This window comes from Epinephelus fuscoguttatus, linkage group LG11 (genome assembly GCF_011397635.1).
Source record: "Epinephelus fuscoguttatus linkage group LG11, E.fuscoguttatus.final_Chr_v1".
NCBI classification, from domain to species: domain Eukaryota; kingdom Metazoa; phylum Chordata; class Actinopteri; order Perciformes; family Serranidae; genus Epinephelus; species Epinephelus fuscoguttatus.
In genome coordinates, this window is record NC_064762.1 from 17,808,917 (window position 1) to 17,831,015 (window position 22,099).

General features: G+C 44.0%; 1 protein-coding gene across 3 annotated transcripts in view; it reads right to left on the reverse strand.

Moving 5' to 3' along the window:
• Window positions 1–17,442, reverse strand: part of stxbp5a (syntaxin binding protein 5a (tomosyn)) — a 167,442-nt gene extending 150,000 nt beyond the window's left edge. The window contains exons 1-3 of one of the 3 annotated variants that reach the window (XM_049589392.1): window positions 17,099–17,441; window positions 16,830–16,974; window positions 13,316–13,413 (exon numbers count right to left, since the gene is read on the reverse strand). In XM_049589392.1, coding sequence (XP_049445349.1) covers window positions 13,316–13,413; window positions 16,830–16,967 — 236 coding nt within the window. In that variant the 5' untranslated portion in view covers window positions 16,968–16,974; window positions 17,099–17,441. Of the gene's footprint in view, window positions 1–13,315; window positions 13,414–16,829 lie in introns of all 3 variants that reach the window. The other 2 variants (XM_049589393.1, XM_049589394.1) reach the window with 2 other exon arrangements.
• Between the last annotated feature and the right edge of the window lie 4,657 nt (window positions 17,443–22,099).

Sequence of the window (22,099 nt, forward strand, 5' to 3'; positions counted from 1 at the left end):
GACAAACAGTCGACCAATCAGAGGTTTGACGGCAGGATTGAAACTGTCAATATCATCGTCCTACATAGCCAGCTAGCAACCAATGAGAAATAGTGATGTAAAGATGGCCTCAATGTTCTTAGAATGAGAATTGATCCGATCAACTGCGACCACAGCCTTTGTGTCACCTGAAAATCAATCAGTGAATCACCTTCTACCGATTGTCATAAAGCAGGTCAATGGTGAACCAGGAAGTCATTCTGTGAACCCTGATGACTGGGACCACCTTTGTGTTTTCTTTTTGAAATAAGATCACTATTGTTCCTTGACCCGTCAGACCTCTTTTTAGCATTGCAATAATTGACCATGGAAACTCAGTGAAATTCGTCTGCTGCTCACAGCTGAAGTTTCTTTGGGTCATCAGCTGTCACAAGTGGGTCCGAGATGCTCCCTTACTTCCACCACCGAGTCTAACACTGCTATTCAAAGCCTAACAGACACACTAAATGTTAGCAGAACAACGCAAACAGGGTTCCCAGTAACTCACCTGGTAATGCTGGCGCCCCATGTACAAAGGTTTTGTCCTTGCCACAGCTGCTGTGGGTTTGATTCCGACACAGAGCCTTTTACTGCATGCCCCCCCATGCTAATACTGTCCAACGGATTAAAGGCCAACAGCCCTAAAAACAGAAATGCAGCATCCATCATCAGGTCTGATGTCAAATTTTAAAGTAATTTTAGTTAGTTTGTCTTTACTTTGAAATTAATGCTACCTAATTAGCGTCTCAAAACATTATGACAAGCAATCCCAAAGCAGCGGACGCTATGTAATTTGCGTGGTCAAAACACTGTAGCTTCACTCGTCCGACCATCAACCAGTGCAGTAGAGACGCCCTCTGAGCGGATGTGCACAAATCTAAACCCATTTATTCTCTACACCCACATGACACTGTGTATTTATGATGAGCCGCTCAAGCATCGTCTGTCGTCAGTTGGGAATAATTAGTGCAGAGGTTGATGACCTCTCAGGGACACACGGCTTTCTTTCTGTATGCAGGATGATTAGGATTTAAAAGGCAGTCTTCCATGCATTCATTCTTTTGTCCTGTATCAAAGTTTGAGAGATGTTAAATGTACCTTTGGTTAAATGATGATCCAAATTTTTTTTAAAAAAACCTTGATGACGGAGCCAAAATCACACGTTGTTCCAGACAACACGTCTTTAATATTCATCAACCAACAGCAAACCCTCGCTTTTAACCTCCCTTCAGGTCATCAAGATTTCTTGTCACCTAATAGCATTGCTTTCTAGTGAAAAATGTCCAATTACTTCCTGATTTGTGATGAGAGAAAGGTTCTTTGTGTGTGTGTGTGTGTGTGTGTGGTTTCTTTTTCCTTTTGGGGGGCGAGGGTTGCATGTGCACGTTTCAATCACACCCTTTTTCCACCAAAATTAGCACTTATACGAAGGCTTTTCAAATGCAGATAAACCTGCTGATAATAAGCAAGGGACTCCTTTCTCGTTGCTTGTAATCAAGTTTGCCGTTCTGATTCGCCTTTCAGCATCACAAACTGGCCATAAAACAGGGTTAGTAAACAGCAGAAAGCAGCAGGAAGCCAATGAAAATGTCCCGTAAAGACAGGAATTTTGGCTGAGATGACTTTTATCCTTTTCCCACCAAAATCAGTGTGTATATGCAGGTTGTTTAAATGCAGGGAAACCAATTAAAAATAGGCGATAGACTGCTTTCCCATTGCCAGTCCACCAGAGCTTTGTGTAGCGATCTACAGTAGACAAGTATTCCTTTCTATTTTGTTTTTATTTTTCTGATGTGTCATATTAGATAGACAGACGGGCCAGAAAACAGGTTGGTAAACAGGAAAAAGCAGCATGGAGGCAAGTGAAAGTGTTTCAGTGGTACTCCTTTTTTTGCCCCAGCACACACTGGACCCATTGCGCTGCAGCTCGTCAACAGACAAGTACACAAAGTTATTACTACTTTTAATGAACGATCTGTACTTCCTCCATCTTTGCATTAGCTTAAAATCATGCGTGGACAGCCCCTAGTGAACTTAATTTCTCACCTGAAGAGCCGATCTCCAGAGCCATGACTCACCAGGCAATATCTATTTGGCCACTGTCTTTATAATGACGGGATTGTGGGTCGTTAAGCTCGGGATATTTCTCGACCTCAACAAAGAGTCTCCGGTCTTTGTCACACACAAGACACAGCAACAATGACGGAGTTCTCTTTATACATTAGTGGTGAGGAGAGGAGTCAAGCTGCTATAGGAGCAGAGAAAAAGAGCTGCTACGGGAGTTGGTATGAGAGGCGAGGCTGGAGATAGGACAGCGGTGTTAAGTGCTGTGGGGTGGCGCTTCCAAGAGTGCCGACGTGCATCTAGTTGCTACTGGTGTGGGGTCATACATTGAAAATAATGGGGCGATTTTGTTGTTGTTTGTTCGAGTACTGCTTGGATTAGGGTTGGGTCGGTTCTCGGTAATACCAATTCGGTCTGGTACTCCGTCTTGGACCGGGTTTTATTTTTTGAGACCAATCAGACCGCATACTCGGGCAGAACGAACGCGAGGCGGACGCCGCGGAGATCCGCCCAGTAAAAGTGGACGTCCGCAAGCCCTGTGCGCACAAAGCACAACCGCGCGGACTTCGCTCTGCGCACCAGTGTCACAAAAAAGACCATTCGGCATGTATTTTTCACATCGTGGGGATTTTTCACGGACATTTTTACATGTAGTCCACTCCGCTAATAGTAAGCCCGAGTCTGTGAGCACCTGTGTCTGCCTCTTCACCAAGCGCACAGCAAGCAGGAGAGAGAGGGGGGTGGGGCGGGGACTGAGCTAGGAGGTGCAAGTGCGCATGCACCTCTACTGTAGCCTGGAGTTTGTTTAATAGTGACGGGGAGTCAATAATGGCGGACAATTTAGTCTCGACGAAATCAAGGAATGCGCCACTATGGCAACACTTTGGCTTTGAGCCAGACGAAGGAGGCAACCCTTGTTTGCACTGATTGAGTAAGCTGCAAAATTTACTTGTAAGGAATAAAAGAAACAACTTGTTACTGTCACTCTGTTGTCCTAAGGTCGTTTTTTATTTTAAATGAGTCAATTGCGCCCCCAAGTGGCGAAAATCCGGTATTATCGACTTGATGCGTTTTTTTAACAAAAACCGGACCCTTTTTTTTTTTTTCTCATACCGACCCAACCCTAGCTTGGCTGGAGAAGGATGGTAAAATTCAGGTCCACATAGATGTCATATTTCTATCACTGCTGATCAGAGCTGATCCGAGGAGGAGCCAATAAATGCCTTTGACTACTGCAGAGTTATTTGTCCTGGGAGTGAATGTCGAGTGTGAAAAAGCCTGATGTTAGTGGGTGTTAGAGGGATTTTTGTTCATTCAAAAAGTGGCCCAACATTATTGAAGAGAAGCAACATGGCAGCACAACTTTAATCATCCTAAACCCGGATCCCATTTGGGGCTTGTCAAGGCTAAAGGACTTAAGCAGGACACTCTGTCAGGATATTGGATGGAAAGAGGCAGCAACTACATTGTTGTGGTACTGATGCAGCAAAATTCGTTTTCCATTTCTAAGAACCGATAGAACAGAGGAAGCTGAGTGCTTTTTGGAGAGCATGAAAGATGAAACCCGGTACACAAGGGGTCTTTGATTAAGAGTACTTCACCGCAGTGAAAAGGTAAAGTGCGCGCAAACATTCACGGGCACGCACGCACACATACTTGGTTCCGGTAATGGTGTAAAGTTGATGTGCACTGAACTGACATGAAAGCCACATCTCGGCAGCTCTCTGGTGACCTCACCGTGGACTCTACTTTTAACTTTTTTTTTAAAATGCCATCTGGCCAACACAAGCTGACTCTTCCAAGCCTACCAGCAGCTCTACACACACGCCATTAAACTCTCATCAGACGTGATAAGATGACTTCATTTCGGGGTATTCTCTCGTATCTCTCTTCACCAATCCTTGTCCCGCTTGTGTGAAAAGTAAAATGAGGTCACCCGGGATGAGATGCTAATCCCTCTTGATTTTGTGTGATACATCTCCTCTTCCCTCGTCTTTCATACCCCATATGCGACTACTAGCTAACCCGCTAACTACTGACACAGTCATGACACAGCAATGAGTTTTCCTAGATATCACAACAGGAGCACAGATTCAACACTGCCAGTTGTATATGCTGAAAAAACATGTACACATCAGACATGCACATTCATGTCACTCACACATACTGTACAACACATTGTATGTATCCATTGGCAGCAGCAGCTTAACTCCTTTGATGAGACTGTTTCTGTCTCAGTCAGCCTCATCTCTGCCGTGCCAAGCTCCGGCGCATTGCATAACTGAGCACAGACACAAACACACAACCCCAGGCCTGGTCTGCACTATGGAGAGCCAGCAAGAGGAGTTCGCTCGCAACTGACAACCCCAATGAGGAGAGCAAAAATGAGGAAGGAATAAAGATGCAACAAAACAGATAGAAGAATAAATGAATAAACAAATGATCTGTGACCTGAAAAGAAGCTCCCACACTCTTTAGGCAATAAAGTGGAAAATAGCTTGACGCAACCGCTTTTTCACCATTTACTATCCCTCTGTCTCTGAAGATGCTGAAGACATGCAAAGAGAAGCAGCCAGAGAGTTTCTGTAATCGCTGATTACAATCAAAAACCCATTATCATAATCATAGACATTTAAGTTATATACAGTCAGTGTTCTGTTAGAGGCATCTGTGATCTACTCAGTAAAACAAGAGCTTTTATCACATTAAAATCCTCTGGGAATTTCTGACATACACTGAAATACATTGAAATTCCCATCAGGGTTTGGTCACAAAAAGAAATACGCAAGCGCACAAACTAGTCCCGCTGCACAGCTCCAGGCTCGAGCCCACTTTTAGCGCTGGGACACATCTTCATCACCATCGTGCTTCCTTATCAATAAATAACATTCACATGCAACCATATCATATTGCCCAATGTACGGTGTTATTGCACTTATGGTTAATAAATAAAGTAGCATAGACCCTTTTAGGGCCTATGTCACTATGACGTCATTTTATTAGCTGAAGGCAAAACACGATTGTCCACCACAGAACTGTAGGCTACATAGGAGTCTTAAAATGCCGTCTTGTTGTGTTATTGGGAGCCAGAGACAGAGTCATGGCTCAAAACTTACATTTTATGACAAACCAGCCGCCACAGCCGTCGACAAACAAACAAAGACAACGATGGCTAAATGTGATAAGACGAAAGGACTGGACAAAGGCGATCATCAAAAATGCTTGCATGTGCAGCGCACACTTCATATCAGGTTAAGGAAGAAGTATTAACTGTTGTAGAGATGAATAACATGATGTGTATTAAGGGTTATCATGTCCACATAATCAGAAATTGGGGAAATATTAAGAGGAAAATATTGGATTTCTCTGTAATGTTAACTTTTAGCTTATTAGCAAACATCTGGCTTGCAAACATTTGCTATTAAGCTTAAAGTTAGCTTGCTAGCTATCGCTAGCTAATGTAAGCTAATGTAAAGCTAATTGTTTGGCCTCCAGCTAAGCCCCGCCCACCAAAAAACATCATACTGCTTACTAATAGTAAAAGGGTCTACAGTACTTACTACATTGTATTGCTGCCACTATGTATGAAGGCCTATTAAAGGCTGACTGATCACATTTGGTTTCTTGTTTCCCTACGTACATTGTTTGTGGTGCTTACCTTAAATAAATAAGGGTGTTATACTTTAAGATGCCACTGTGTATTGGCCTACTGTATATGTTTGGAAGACATCATTAGAATACGACAGCATGCGTTTATTAGTTTGAATAAACCACACACCTTCCATCAATACCACCAAGGTAAACAATGCAACCTACTATTTCGATGCTTTTATAATTGTATTAACTTTATGAGTTTGCTAACCTTAGCTAGCTATGCTAATGTCGTAAGCAAACTAAACTATTTTGAGAAGGTGAAGGACGAACCCAAGGTGTTATGTAAACTCATCTTCATTGGTCGACTACAAACATGACGTATCATCTGAAACATGGAAGTAGCTACATGCCCATTAGCCACTTAGCACAATCATTACTGCTTTGCCGACAGCGTCATTAACAGGCGGCTCGCTCAGTGTGTGACGTGCACTTGTAGATAAAATATAGGCCTATATTAATGAAGGTTCATTAGTACGGTTTTGTATTTCTCTGTAATGTAGCACAGTGTTAACAATGTTACTGATACTGCTCTTTCTCACACCTTCAACTCAAACCATTGTGTTGCCCCACCCAAAATATATCATTTAATACTTAAATTAATATCGTAAACATGCGGGCGACAAATTGACTAATGGCGCTAAATGACGACTATTGGTAGACTAGAAAAATTCTTAGTCAGGGGCAGCCCTACTAATGTTGTTAGCAAACTAACGTCATTTCAATTAACGTTGCTTGCTAATGAGATTAGCATAGCTGGCTAACATTAGCAAACCTATAAGCTTAGTATGAGTTTCTTGTGCGTAACCTAACTTTAAATCAAAATACTAGGTTGCATTGTTTACCATGGTGTTAGTGGTGGAGGATGTGTGGCTTAATCAAATTGATGAACACATACTTAAAAATGCACATGTAAATATTAGGGATGCACCAAAATGAAAATTTGAGGCCGAAGCCGAATAATATTAAACGCTTGACCGAATACCGAATATTGCTGTTTAGTTTTTCATTAGTTTTTGCAGATGAACCCCCTCCAGATTAGTGTTGTCATGGTACCAAAATTGGGACCCACTGTACAATACCAATGAAAATATCATGGTTCTGAGTAGTATCACGATACCACAGCGAAAATGAGGCAGATGTGCCTTTTTGTCATTTATAAAAAGATAAATCACTTTTCTATAATACATCAATGATATTTCAATGGAATAAATTACTTACTGACTTATTCATACTTCAAAAACAGCGTCAATGAGTGATGAACATAGGGGGGATCAAAATAAAATAAATGAATAAAATAAGAATCAACCAGCCACCCTCCTCCCCTGACAAGTCCCTTCATAAGTAAAGAACGGTCCCTAAAGTGCGGTGAGGTTTGTGGGCTGTTTCTCCTCTGACACGTCACATACCTGTGTTCGGCTGGCTCGGCTGTTCAGGTACATCTGGGCAGTCAAGACGCCAAGAAGAGGATATTATTGGAGCCGACTTCTCCGTCGCAGTAAGCCGATGGCCGCCGTATTTGACAGGAATACATTCCTGTCTGTGTCTGTGACCCCCGTTCAACCCACACCTGATAGGATTCGCCTTTCGTTTCTGCTGCTGGTGGTTGAAATCTGTAGGCTGCTCGCACAGCGTGCTGAATGATTTAAGCCTATTTTTTATCAAAACACGGCGCTATTATTCGGCCTTGCTTTTAACTTATTCCGCTGAATACCGAATGTGTGTTTTTTTGCAATATTCGGCCGAATATATTCGGTTACCGAATATTCGGTGCATCCCTAGTAAATGTGTTGCCATTGTGAAGTGCTGTAGACATTTTAAGCTACAATTGCACTCTTTCATTTGTATGTACAATACCAATCAAATTCCAAAATCTACTGCTGAGCTCCAATTTCTGTTTCAACACTTCAAAATGATTCACATTCAGTAGTCCAGTCAGAGATCAGCGAGGTTCTCCTGTGACTGCAGACGAAGCTTGGAGGGGAGCAGTCACTGAGTGAATCAGAAGGAAGATTAATGATGGAGATATGTCACAGTCAATCTGTGCCACGACCAAAAGCTGCACAGGGCCGTTGCCAGTCACAGCAGCTACAGCAAAGCCTCTGTGCTTCTGAACATGTGTGTACAAAGTCTTCTCTGCAAACATGTGTGCACCACTGTCCGCCTGCATGTGCAAACGTTTGCCCTCCTGTGTATGTCAGTACGCATACAGTATTTGCGTGTGCACATCCACTAACATTTGTATTTGTCATCGACCATCATATAGCTGTGTGTGTGTGTTACGTCTGCCACCTCCGAATGTCAATCCTGAAATAATAACTGTGTGTGTGTGCGTGCCCCAATCGTATGTGTGAGTCCTATGATGTCCTCTGCCTGCCGATGAGATAATCTGGCAGAGCATGGAGTGACAATTTGATCAATTGCTGGCTCACAGGGAGTCTCTGAGTTATAGTGCTGCCATCTCTCCTGGCCACCACCAGTAAAGAGCCGTCTCTCCGCAGAGATGAGCCGCCACATTGTTACACACACAGCTGCAGACCACCCAGCAAACAGAGACAAACACACAAACACACACACACACACACACACACACACGAACACATATGAATGACTCTAGTTCGATGGAGGTAAACTGCCAAAATCATCCCATAAGGCCCCTGCAGCATGGTTTCTGTCAGGTAGTGACAGAATGTCTCATTACATAGGGCTCTAGAAGAACTGGTAATTTCCACCCACATTATGCCCGCCTTTAACACACAAACTGAACCCAGTAGAGTATAAATTTCAATTATCAAGGGTGGCGACTTTTCTCTATTAAAAAAAAACTCCACATGCTAAATGGATTCTGTCCGAATACTGGAAGGCTGGTTATTAAAAGAACTGGAAACAAGTTCTGGGTATTATTTGAAATCTTTTGACACTATTGCCGTACAATTTTACTGTAGTTTGAGGAATTAATATGTTTTTATTTACAATATTCATTCATTTTCTGTAACTGCTTATCCTGTTGGGGGTCCAGACTGCACTGGGCGAAAGGTGGGGTACACCCTGGACAGGTCACCGGACTATCACAGGGCTGACACATAGAGACAGACAACCATTCACACTCACATTCACACCTACGGGCAATTTAGAGTCACTAATTAACCTGCATGTGTTCGGACTGTGGGAGGAAGCTGGAGTACCTGGAGAAAACCCACGCTGACACAGGGAGAACATGCAAACTCTGCACAGAAGAGCTCCCCCATCTTATGGTACGAACACCCCAGCCCTGGGTTCTTGCCATGAGGCAACAATGCTAACCAATGCACCACCATGCCGCCAATGATGCCAAACTTCTCAATGCATTACTGTTGTTTTAACACAAGCAGCCACACAAGCACTTTGCCTGAATAAAATGTTTTTCTGATTTCCCGTTTTAGAACAGGAAATATCAGACCAGAAAATAAGAGTAAGAGTTTTTGATACTTAATTCTCACGTTAGCTGGTACTCAAAAACAACTGATTTTCCATTGAAAACCCTAAAGGTTACTGATGGTGTTTATAACTTCACTGAATTTTTACTTTGATCTCTTTCTAAAGGCTGATGTTAGCTCTGATGAAAGTTCATAATCTCATTATATTATATGGTTGATAAGCAGATGCAACTTTGCTGTCCGTTGTCACTGGCTTTACGACACCAATGCTGTGTGTCAACAATCTGCAGCTGATGTTATTCAACCGTTCAATCATTAAAGCAACAGTTCACCCCAAATTGAAAAACTCATCGACAATGACTCTTGTCACTCAAGATAATCCACAGACCTTGTTGTGAGCAGTTTCATGTAGGAACTACTTTATTTCTGCCAAAATACACTCGGCAACCATATCACTGCGCAGAAGGAAATGTGCATCTACTCATGGACAACATGCTTGTGCTGGTGACAACATGAGATATAAACATTAATGGCGTCCTCCTCAACTGAGCTGTAATGTTAGCTAGCTCAGTGGTGCTACATGAGCTAGCTGCAGATGCATGCCTCTTTCTGCACAGTGATACAGTTGGCGGGTGTAGTTTGGTAGAAGGGAAATAGTTCCAACATGAAACTGCTCAAAACAAAGTCTGTGGATTATCTTGAGTGACCAGCTCATGATTTCTGGAAAGACACATTGCTGTTGAGTTTTTCCAATGTATTTTTTGGCACTTTGAGCACCGCAAGTCGAGTGCCATCTAGCTCCATTATATTGGAGAGAGGGCAAACATCTCTACGGCCAATATCTCCAACACTCTGCAACTCACACCAAAGAAATCTAGATTGATAAATCGCACTACAGGCAAGGGGAAAAACATGTATTGTTGATTTTGGGGTGAACTGTCCCTTTAAACTACTGGCCAAAAGGTTGTATGTTGGGTTCAATAAATACAGTGATAAGTGACATCGGTGCGACACATTTAATTCAGTTTGGTCAAGATACATGGACATACAGGAGAAGGAAAGAAGGACGGTCCCTTTTCTTTTTGCAGCTCTGCCTCTTTTCACAAAACACTTTGTCTCAACACCTAAACCAAAGGGGCTTTTATAACTCAGCATTTTTCGAACACAGCCTTTCTCCTTCTTTTCCAAATTGCACTGCTAATCCGATGGATAGCTAATATGCGTCGACTGCTTGCACAGCGAAACCTGTTTTCCAAATGCTCACGACTTCTTTTTGCTGCTGAGAAATTGCACCGAAAACAATTGAGAGCAGTGTGTGCACTTGGGCATATCTGTCTCAGTGCATTACCACACACAGATCAATAAGGATTCTATTCTTGGCCATTAGATCTCCAAGCAGGGGATAGCCTGCCTCTCTCACTCTTTCCTATCTATTCCCTCTCCCTGCTCTATCAGCCTGTCCTCTCCGTTGGCTCTCCCGCCAACCTCTTTCTCCGCTCCCCTCCTCCAGTCAACACCAAAGGGACATTGTCATCTTCCCAGCTGGACAGTGGAAGCAGCAGCAGAGTCAGCGGCGAGCATCAAACATGGGACAGTTTTAGGGGGAATCACATAAGTGATTGGCTTTATGGCTAGAGGGATCAGCCGTCTCCTCTAAGGATTTGTGCACGCACACAGACATGTACGCACATATTCGCTCTCACGCATGCACACATCCACACACACCTCCTGCTCCTGCTGTAATTCTCAGTCCTCTGCCACGCTGCCAGGCTGAGGTCCTTGATCTGCCACTTCCTGTAATCCTCCATGGGAGAAGGGGTGCAGCCAAATGTCCTGGCAGGCCAGCCAGGCAAACAAACACACACACACAAAGATGAATGGACACAAGTGGCCGCGAGTCGCCACTAACTGCAAAAATAATGACCTCTAGGACACAGTTGTGAATCAGCGCAGGAGTCCCAGGATGTCTGTCACAAGACATGCAACCTGATAAAACTTTAAGTCCATTAAAGAAAAACCCCACGAGCTGCAGCACAGCAACGCGTAAAAAAAAAATATGAATGGTGAAGTCTCCATTATGCCCCTTCATCTGTGCCACGCTGGTATCGTTGTCACCAGATAAAAAGACAGGGCTGACTAAACAGCAAATGACAGGGGAAGAGAACCAGAACCAAAGAATAGATGGATGACTCCCAATTCACCTTCCCCTGACTCTGATAAGACTCTATCTGATCCACATCACTCAAACACAAGAGATTTCTCTGTTCATTCAATTTCAAAGTGACCAGTTTCACCCAAACTCTGGATAGTCTGAGGCAGTATGCGTTTTGATCTCGAACCTGATTGGTCACACAATTCTTTTACACCACGAGTACAGCTTTTTTTGCCTTACTAAATTTACCCAGTGTGGAGCTCACAGGAGTAATGTACCAACCAGCAAGACATAAGCCCCATTAAGCTTATTCACCAGTTCCTGCATCAGCCCCGACAAAGTACTTTTAACAGAGGAGGGATTTCATCTCCTATTTTCTAATACATGTGTACCACTGACAGAAACCACAGATTTCTTCATCCAAAGTACAGCAGCTGCTGAATCTGAAAATCTTTAGGAACATTCGCTCATCCAGAAAGAGATGTGCATCATTATCTCTTCTGTCCTCCTCAGTGTGTTTTCAAAGGAATACTCCACCCCCAAAATGACAAAAGAAAACTTTCCTTGACGTGACTTTGTTGAATGAAGAATCCAAAAACTGAGAAAATTAGCAAATCGCCCAAACTATAACAAAACATCTGTTTACAAACTCTCACAAAACTCGTGCAGTGTAATCCAAGTCTCATTTATCAAGTCATATGCTCAGTTCTTCCCTGCCTCGATCAGTTAGCTTTTTTGTGTTATCATGTGACTTTAGTGAATCTGAACTAACCCTTTAAAACACTTAAGTCACACGATAGCACAAACAAACTAAACAATAAGGCAGTGGTCGACCAGCAGCTCCTGTGTTCAGCGAGGTAAAACTGCTGTTTTTGTCAATGAGTCTGGCTTCGAAGAGAGCATCGCTAAGTTTCACTCTTCTGATCAGTTCCCCATCGGAAAGGGCTTTTTGTTTGCAAGCACGAGTTGTATAAGAGTTCGAACATAGATGTTTTGATATAGTTTTGCTATTTTAAAACGTGGACCCCTATGACTTCAATTCATCAAAAATTTTCTCCGTTTTTGGATTCTTCCTTCACAGTGAAGGCATGAGAGAAAATCAAGGTTTTCTTCACAAATTCAATGTATTACCCTGTGAGTAAATTATATACAAATGATCATTTGGAGGGTGAAGTGCTCCTTTAAGAGAAGAAAACATTGCCTCCTCCACATGGACTGAACACTGTCGTCTTTTTAGAAGTCTGGAAAACATGGCTGTGCAGAGTCTGTGCTCACTCGCCTCTGTCTGCGAGCTTCTCTGTATATATCCTCACCTCTCCCAGTGCAGGTGAAAGAGACTGAGTCACAGCCATAACTGCCAGCAGGTGGGAACGAGGGACAGCCAGGCGGACAGCTCTTCATCACGCCGTAATGAGCTGGCAAAGGTTGTCGGACAGGCATGAGAACACATGGAGGACCTGTAAAAGCAGCCTGACACAGGCGAGCTCGCGGGCGTTCTCCGCAGCTATACAACTCCCCGCGGTGCCATTTCATCACAAGCTGTTGTCCCTGTTTGTGTAAACGTCCTCATATTGCAAGGAAGCCGACACGAGCTACTTCAACCACTTACTTCTGCAGCTCAATTGCGGCACATACTTCAATGTGTGGCTAAATGTGGACTTTTCAGTGGCATTTCTTGTGATTTAAAATGTGCGAGCGAGTGTGCAAGAGTGTGGCGATGTCAGTAAGAGCAGCTAAAATGGGGGAATTCAAGGGCTGCTGGATTTAGCTTGTTCTTGCTCTACGGTTTAAGCATTATCTTATCATGCAACAACATCTGGAGCTTGGAGTTGTTACCAAAAACTCTTCAGGATGCTCTAAAAATACCCTGAGACCCCAGCGATGTACATCAGCATCTGACTATGGCAGCTCAGACATCTGTTCACTTACCTGCTGCTGCCTCCCACGGATGCAGGGACCCGAAGGAGCTGCCACAGCCCATAGTCACCTATAACAATGACACGTGAAAGGATACAATCTGAGAGCTCCACTCTGGGTACCGATGGCCAGTATCTTCTGCACAGGGTCGAAAGCCATGGACGACGGCTGGTAGGGGAAGCCATGACGGACAGTCTGAGAGATGTGCGGAAAGACAGGGGAAAAAAAAGAGAATGTGTTATCAATTTGAATTTCACAGCAGGGGTGTTGTTTCGTCAAAGGATATCACACACATGATTTCGGTAAACAAATAGTCCAGATGGATGCAGCGAGTGTTATGAAACAGAAATGTAAAGCCTGAAATTGCGCAGACAAGAGAAAACGAGGGAGAGGAACAAACGCTCTTTCTATGCACGGTTACTCTGTTCTTCGTGATAGCTGATATTTGGCTTCGCTATTTAGGATCCTTTTATAATCATGGGCCTATTTTGAGATTTCTTCTCTCCCATTTCACTCTTTTTTATCTCGTTTTCTTTCTCTCGCTGCCTCCCACATGGAGTCGTGATTACATTGAAGTCTGGGAATGAAAAACACGGAAAAACACACCAATGAGGAGCATTTCATTATGATTTCTTGCAGGGCCTTCTATTGTAGGGCACTGTATTGTGAGATGTTTCTGTTTTTCTGTCCACCCTCTGTATGCTTGTGTGTTTGCATGTGTGTGACTGTTGCTTTATGGCATCAGTCAGCCGGTGGTGGGCTGTTGGATTTGTTTGCTTTAGCAGCAGAAGGCTAAAGCACGTTACATAAGAAGCACTCAGTGCAGCAGAGACACCTGCCTTCTCCGCAGAGGAACATATTACAGAGAGCTTCTGTCCAGACAGACAGTGGAGATGCAGCAGGGAGGATGGAGCCTTGTTCAAAGAGACTTCCATCAGATGCCTGGCTGCTGATAGACATATTTAGGCTACAGCGTCAATCAAAACCTGCAATCTCTGAGCTAGTCTTCCCAAACACAATATCCCCTGAGCCCTTTGGGTGTGTTGACTTGACTCAAGATGATGTTTTCTAGTTATTACTTCAGGCACTCTAACTTATTACTTCTGGCAACTTTTCAGATGATTGCAGTTTTAGAAAGTTTATGTGCGCTAGGCCTTGGATTTCTGCAGCTTATGTCAGTGTTTGGGTGGCTGTTGGTGTCTCTAAAACAGACAGTGTTTACTTCCAGAGGCACGCTGCCACGTAAAATAAGCCGAGGCCTAACAATGACAATGCACTGTGGCAGACCTAAAGGTTGTTATCGGAATTGTTTCCCATAAAAGAAAAACTGCACATGCCAATATGTTAGAAAGTTATCAAAACCTACAAATACCTATTGATAACTTTACAGTTAAAGGTCAAGCATGTAAAAATTTGGTGGCATCTCACAGTGAAGTCACATAACTGAAAGTTTTTCTGTGTGCGAAGCCTGTTGGAGAACTACAATGGCCGATGAGAAAACCTGTTTGTTCGTGTTATAGCAGGAATTTACTGAATCCGAACTAGCCCCTTTAAATGGCAAAGTCACCCAATAACACAAACTAACTGATCAAGGCAGCCGTAGACCAGCAGCTCCTGTGTTCAGTGGGGTAAAATTACTGTTTTTGTCAATGGAGTCTGGCTTTGAAGAGAGCAGAGATAAGTTTTACTTTCAGTTCAGTTCCCCATCAGAAAGAGCCATCTGTTTGGGGAGTGCTGGGCATACAACTGTGTAAATGCGACTTGGATTACACTGCAACATAGAAGTCACACAATAACACACACAAACTACCTGACTGAGGCAGCGGTAGACCAGCAACTCCTGTGTTCAGCGAGGTAAAATTACAATTTTTATCAATGGAGTCTGGTCTGACGAGAGCAGAGATAAGTGCAGCTAAAGGGCTGTCTGTTTGGGAAGTACTAAGGATTTGACTGGATACATGTCACTTGGATTTCAGTGCACGAGTTTGAGAGTTTGTAAATTGATGTTTTTTTATGTAGTTTTGTTGTCACTAAAGGTGGATCCCTATGACTTTAATTCGTCAAGACTTTTCTCTGTTTTTGGATTCTTCGTTCACAATGGAAGCATGCGAGAAAAACAAACATTCTCTCCACAAATTCAACGTAACACCAGGGTGGGTAACTGACATACAGATGGCCATTTGGGGGAGTTGAATTAGGAGCAGAAAACACACTCGCGAAAATGCAAATGGCCCCATCTAGAGTGAGGGATTTGTCCGTTTTAGTCTGCTGTAGAAACAACATGGTGGACACTATGGAAGGGGACCTGCTCCATATGTTGATATAAACGGCTCATTCTAAAGGCAACAAAAACACACTGATTTTTAATTTTAGGTGATTATAAATGGTTGAAAATAGATTGGGTTTTTTTTAAAGATATTTTAGGGCTTCTCAGCCTTTAATCGACAGGGCAAATGTTAGCATGAAAGGGGGAAAGAGATGGGAGCTGACATGTGGGCACTGGCTCTACCAGGTGAGCTTAGTTCTGAATATTATATACCATTTCTGCCAATAGATGCCCTTAAATCCTTCAAAATGGACCCTAAAAAAACCTTAAGAAGAATCTAGGAAGAGCTGTGACTGTGCTGGTGGGGAAATCAATAGCAAGCACACAGTGATAACTATAAAAAAACAGCTACACCAAACCGTTTGGGACACACATGGGGAAAGCCTGATATAACATTATATGTAGCATATACTGCAGTGTGTCAGCTGCGTGAGTGTTTATTAACCCCATTCATTGTTGTGTGGCTGATTCAGACAGAAGAGGGCAAGCCATTTTTTTCTTTCAAACAAGCCCCCACTCCAGGCGCCATCAGTCCCCAATGGATCAATGATCTGGGGGTAAAGTGTGTGTGTGTGTGTGCGTGAGAAAGACAGAGAGCAAGAGAGAGGAGTGTGAGAGGTGTGTGCGTGAGAGAGAGAGAGAGAGAGGGAAGAAGAGAATGGAGATACTGGAAGGAAAAGACAACGCAAAAGAGGATGACACACACACTCACTCTCTCTCTCACACACACACACACCCACACACACACACACACACACATTAACCAGAAAGCACCGTTTTGCTAATCCAAACCCAGCAGATTATGCAAGAGAGGATCAGTTTGGCCCAACCCTCGATGTGACAGTTCATGCCAAGCACACATACAGCAAATGATGGTATTTCACAGAGGATAAAACACACATTACCATAACTGGGATATCTAGCTGGTTTGTGAAATTACAGGACAGATGCACAGAGGAACTTAGTCATGATTATTGTCCTGTCGCCAGAGCGCATTCGCCATACAGTATGCGCATTGTTAGGTATGTTACAGGCTGCCCACCATGGCTTCAGAGCGCTTTAATGACTCTCTTTCGTAATGGGATTCTTTGCGAATGTTAAATAAACCTTCACCCAGCAGGTGTAGTTTAGAATAAGACTACAGAGAAAATGCTTTGCCCGTTAATTCATGTGTGGAGCTCCCTTGCACCTGCTGTATCCTGAGATGGGATACGCGCACTGTGAGTAATAATAATTAAAAGATACATGCGACAGGGTGAGTAATAAAATCATCAGGCTCGCCCACCTTGCAGAGCTGGAAATGCTCGGACTGGAGGGTCTCCTGGATCAGATGGTTCTCCTGTGGCCCCACTTGGACAGACGGGGTGGAGGAGGACACCTCTTTCAAGCCGTCCAGCACCTTCCTGATGTTGAACTTCTTCATTTTCAGACTGCAGAGCACAGAATTGAGATCACCCGCACAAGATAAAGGGGGATAGCCACTTTCTCTCTCTCATGCACACACGCACACACACGCGCGCGCTCTCTCTCTGTCTCTCCTCTTGTAAATCTCACATTTTTAGTGCTTGGTTTTTAGCGCAGTCTCCATGCTGGAAGGGCTCTGGCGCGCCACCGCACAGGTTTCGGTTCTTGACGTGTAGGATTTGGGGGGAGACGGGCTGCTGGGATGTTGGTGCGTCGGTGCAATTTGCTCGGAGTCCGTGCTGTGTGCCCCCACTGCGTCTCGGTGGCTCCGCTCCTTCTGCACGGCTTCCCTCCCCTCCCCTCTCGGCTGTGTGCGCCGCTCAGCCAAGGCGGAAACGCAGCGCCGCGGTGGTGTCGGTGCTGCTGCTGCTGCTGCTGCTGCTGACGCTCTTGCGCATGTCTGACAGAGCACAGGCTTCAACACAAATCCCGCCACCTTGCCAGCCCCCTTTCTCTCTCTCCTCCTTTCATCTGCCCCCAGCGACAACGCCCCCCTCCCCTCCCTCCTCCTCTTCCTCCTCTCGCACGCACACACATAGTAGGTTTTGCTCCACTGCACCTGGTGATGTTGGGATGCTGCGGCGTTATGAGTGTCCGTGGAGACAGACGAGCAGACAGGCGGGGGCTCAGTCCCATTCTTTCCACTACATCCACTCCGCCTCTGCTTGTGTGCTTGCGTGGAAGTATCGCCATATTAAAGGCCATCCCAAACCATAGTGGAGAGTTGGCTATAAAAGCCTTGCTGTGCTGCACTGGGGAGTTGGAAAAGGGAGAAGAAAATGTGGTGCCATTAAAATAAAACAGGCATGCATTTTTAAAAACCCCACCACACAGGCTGAATAATAAAGCACACTGGTTTGGTTTTATTGTTTGGTGGTGCTGTGTATTTGCAGGGAAACAGCAGCATAGAGCAGCCCAACAGCTGAGCAAGCAATGCATCTATCGGTATCCATGGTGACGGCTGTTTCCTGCTAATGGCGGAGTCCCACAGTTCACCTGTTATTTATACCCTCCCTCTTAATATGGAGAACCCTCCACAGCTGCAAGTGTGACTTCATGCGGGAGTAACACTCCATAGTGAAGAGCGACTGAGGAGGGAAGGGTTTGGGAAAGGCCCCTGTGTCTGCCAACCAGGTGACATCAGGTGTTCCCCCTGACATCAAATATCAAAGGAGGATGTGTTGTTGGCAGTTATGGCCTGCTGCCCCTCAATGAGCTCAGGACAATGTGTCTGTGTTGTTCATCCAACATTCTAAACAAGTGGTTCTGCAGACATGCTCAGCTTGGTTAACAGTAGGTACAGGAAGCTATGCTGCAACTGTGTTATGTGCAATAATTCTGCTATTATTTTCTTCTGCTTTGCAACTAGAATTACGACATAAATCCTTTAAATTCAAAACTATCTTGTGTGATCTTGTCTCTTCTCTACAAGCACTTTGCCATCAGGTGGATATATTGGAGGACAGCATGGTGGTGTAGACAGACAACACTGCTGCCCCAGAGCAAGAAAGTCCTAGATACAAATCCAGAACCGTGTGGAGTTTGCATGTTCTCCTCATACCTGTGTAGGTGTCCTCTGGTGGTTCCAGTTTCCTCCCACGCTCCAATGATATGCAGATCTGGTGGTACAGAATTGCCACAGGTGATGACTAAAAGCGCCACAAATGAAAACAAGCACAAAAACACACAAAACGGCATCAAGAAGATGCAAAACGGCTGCAAAGACACACAGAGACTCACAACTACTACGGAAAGCGGCAAAACAAGCACAAGCAGAAACACAAAAGGATGACAAAAAGATGTAAAGCAGCTACAAAGAAATTCAAAATGACTACAAAGAGACTCAACATGACCACAAGGACACATACAATGACCACAAAGAGACACAAAATGACCACAAGGACACATACAATGACTACAAAGAGACTCAAAATGACCACAAAGAGACACAAAATGACCACAAGGACACATGCAATAACTACAAAGAGACTCAAAATGACCACAAGGACACACAAAATGACTAGAGACAAAAAAGGCCACAAGGACACACAAAATGACCACGAGGAGACACAAAATGACCACAAGGACACATGCAATGACTACAAAGAGACTCAAAATGACCACAAGGACACACAAAATGACTAGAGACAAAAATGACCACGAGGAGACACAAAATGACTAGAGACAAAAATGACCATGAGGAGACACAAAATGACTATAAAGAGACTCAAAATGACAACAAGGAAACACAAAATGACTACAAAGAGACACAAAATGACCACAAGGACACATGCAATGACTACAAAGAGACTCAAAATGACTATAAAGAGACACAACATGACCACAAGGACACACAAAATGACTAAATAGAGACAAAAAAGGCCACAAGGACACATAAAATGACTATAAAGAGACACAAAATGACAACAAGGAAACACAAAATGACCGGGAGGAGACACAAAATGACCAAGAGGAGACACAAAATGACTACAGAGACTCAAAATGACAACAAGGAAACACAAAATGACTACAAAGAGACTGAAAATTACCACAAAGAGATGCAAAATGGCTACAAAAGGCTGCAAAACGATGGCAGACAAAAAAAAAAACTACACAGGGACACAGAGATGCATAACTACTACAAACAGATGCACACAGCAACAAAAAGAAGGTTAACAGCGACAAAGCCTGTGTGTCTAGCTCCTGTGTAGGAGAGATGGTGGGACCTTCTCCATGTCTGAACCCAGGGACCCACTGTCTCATAATGTGTCCATGTGTGCACCACCTCTTCCCCAATTTGATTTGAGCTCCAGACCATCGCAGCTTTACAAAGCACAGGCAGGTGTAGACTGCATGTTTCATATCATATCAGTGTTTCTAAAGTGGTGTAGTATATGAGCTGACTTTGTCATCTGGAGCTGCAGACCACTGTTCAAGACCAAGAAACAACAGAATGGGTTTGGATTTAGCGAGTCATTGCTGTGTTTCCAGCACTTTCTGGACAACAATTGTGGGTGTTTTGAAGGGACTGTCCCTGTTTTGTTCAGCAGGGATAGTGACACGATTATTGGTTGATTTTTACAGAGATAATGCTGCATTCCCCACCGGGATAGTGGCCTGAAAACACTGGGCTCAGGTCATGAGCTCACAGGGTAAAATTAAAAAAAAAAAAAAACCTTTATGTGTGTCTCCACTTGACGTGACCTTCCAAAGGAAAAGAAAGGACTGGAGCACACTGATTAATTTGCTTCCTTTAATTGTGCAAACAGATTAACTCCCGAACCCTCAGGCTGTGAGCTACCTGGATTAGCTTCTCCCACTCAGCCCGACTTCACCCCTGGATATGTTTCCCCTCCGAGCTCGAGCGAGTTGAGTTCAGACCCTCGGTGCAGCTGTGTATGTTTGTAAGGTCACAGATGAAAGTACGAGGCCTGACAAGCTCAGCTGAGGCTGCTCATGCTTGAGTGACACTGACGTTGCCACCTGTTTGGGCTGTTTGCTAACACGCTCGTCTTCGACAGGTTGCCGCCGGCAGCGGGGACAGGGGTGCAGCAGCGGAAGTAATAGCTGTGTTTGCGCTCTTGCTAACAACACCTGATGCCAACTCCGTCCCAGCCTGGAGAAAGTCCAAAAAAGGGCATTTCTGTGTCCACCATATCTGCACATTGGAGCTTCTCTGCATGTGTCTCCACGTAAGCAGCCCTTTGTTGAGACGCTGCTGATATATAACAGATGCATCAAGGAAAGGAAGATGCTATTGAATGAAAGGGCACAAAAAGATATGAAGAGGGCCAGGGAGCAAATTATTAATTCAGTAATCATACCAGGGTGGCTTGAGAACAATTGTTGTGGCGCTGATTTGCATAATGAACTGAAATTGACCATACGCACCTTCCAACCCCAACTGATATCGCCCGATCCAGAATACATTACACGGGCAAACAAAGAGGTCCTTATTAGTCAATCCTTGCATGTATGTGTGTGAGTGAGTGATGTTGGAGGGGAGGGCTTTTGGCGACTCTGACATCAGTGATTTAATTTAGCACCATTGTGTTGCGGCCGGGCCATTCATCTGCCTGCATTGTGTGTATGTGTGTGTGTGTTGTGTTTTGAGTCTGACTGCTGTGTTTGTGCTCTTTGATAAGGCTTTCCACTGAGGCAGCGCTGTATTAGTGTTTTCTTTCTTTGTGTGTGTGTGTGTGTGTGTGTGTGTGTGTAAAGGTCCAAAGTGGAAACACAGAGAGGGGGATGGTCAAGCAGAGGTGTAAATCGCGTGTAAAGTCAAGATGATGTGGTTCTATTTGTTCATTTGACCAGTGTTTGGTCTTTATAACACACAGTTTAAGGTTGATTTCATGTCATAAGCTTTTTCGGAATTTTGCTGTGCTTGTTAATGTTAGAAATGAGAGAGTAGAGTAATGGAGTAAAGTTAACGTGCAAGCATTGTAAAGTAGGGCTGCCCCCTAACACTCGCCCAAATGTCTGAAAGGTCATTAGTCAGTAAGATTTCATTGGTCGCTTAGTCGAAGAAAAAAACAACATTAAACTCTATTAGGAGCTGCACCATGTCAAAATAAATCAAAACCTTAATTTGAAAGGACAGACACAGGAAGTGGCCATACTCAGCAGTCAGACAGGAGTCACGTTACAAACCAATCACAGTCGACAGATATCTTTCCCTTCTTCTGTAAATATTCAGTCTGATCAATACGGAAAAGTTGCATGTTAGTGCAGGGCTACCCAGAGCTTTACATCTGTCCCATGGATGATAGAGCTCATGTTTTTAAGGGGATTAAAGATGCAGCACCTAATTTCCAGGGCTGGTACGTTCGGTTATTCCACAGGCTAGTTAATAAGGAATAAGGAATAAGGACGAACCCAAGGTGATATGTAAACTCATCTTCACTGGTCGACTACAAACATGACGTATCATCTGAAACATGGAAGCAGCTACATGCCCATTAGCCACTTAGCACAATCATTACTGCTTTGCCGACAGCGTCATTAACAGGCGGCTCCCTGAGTGTGTGACGTGCACTTGTAGATAAAATATAGGCCTATATTAATGAAGGTTCATTAGTACGGTTTTGT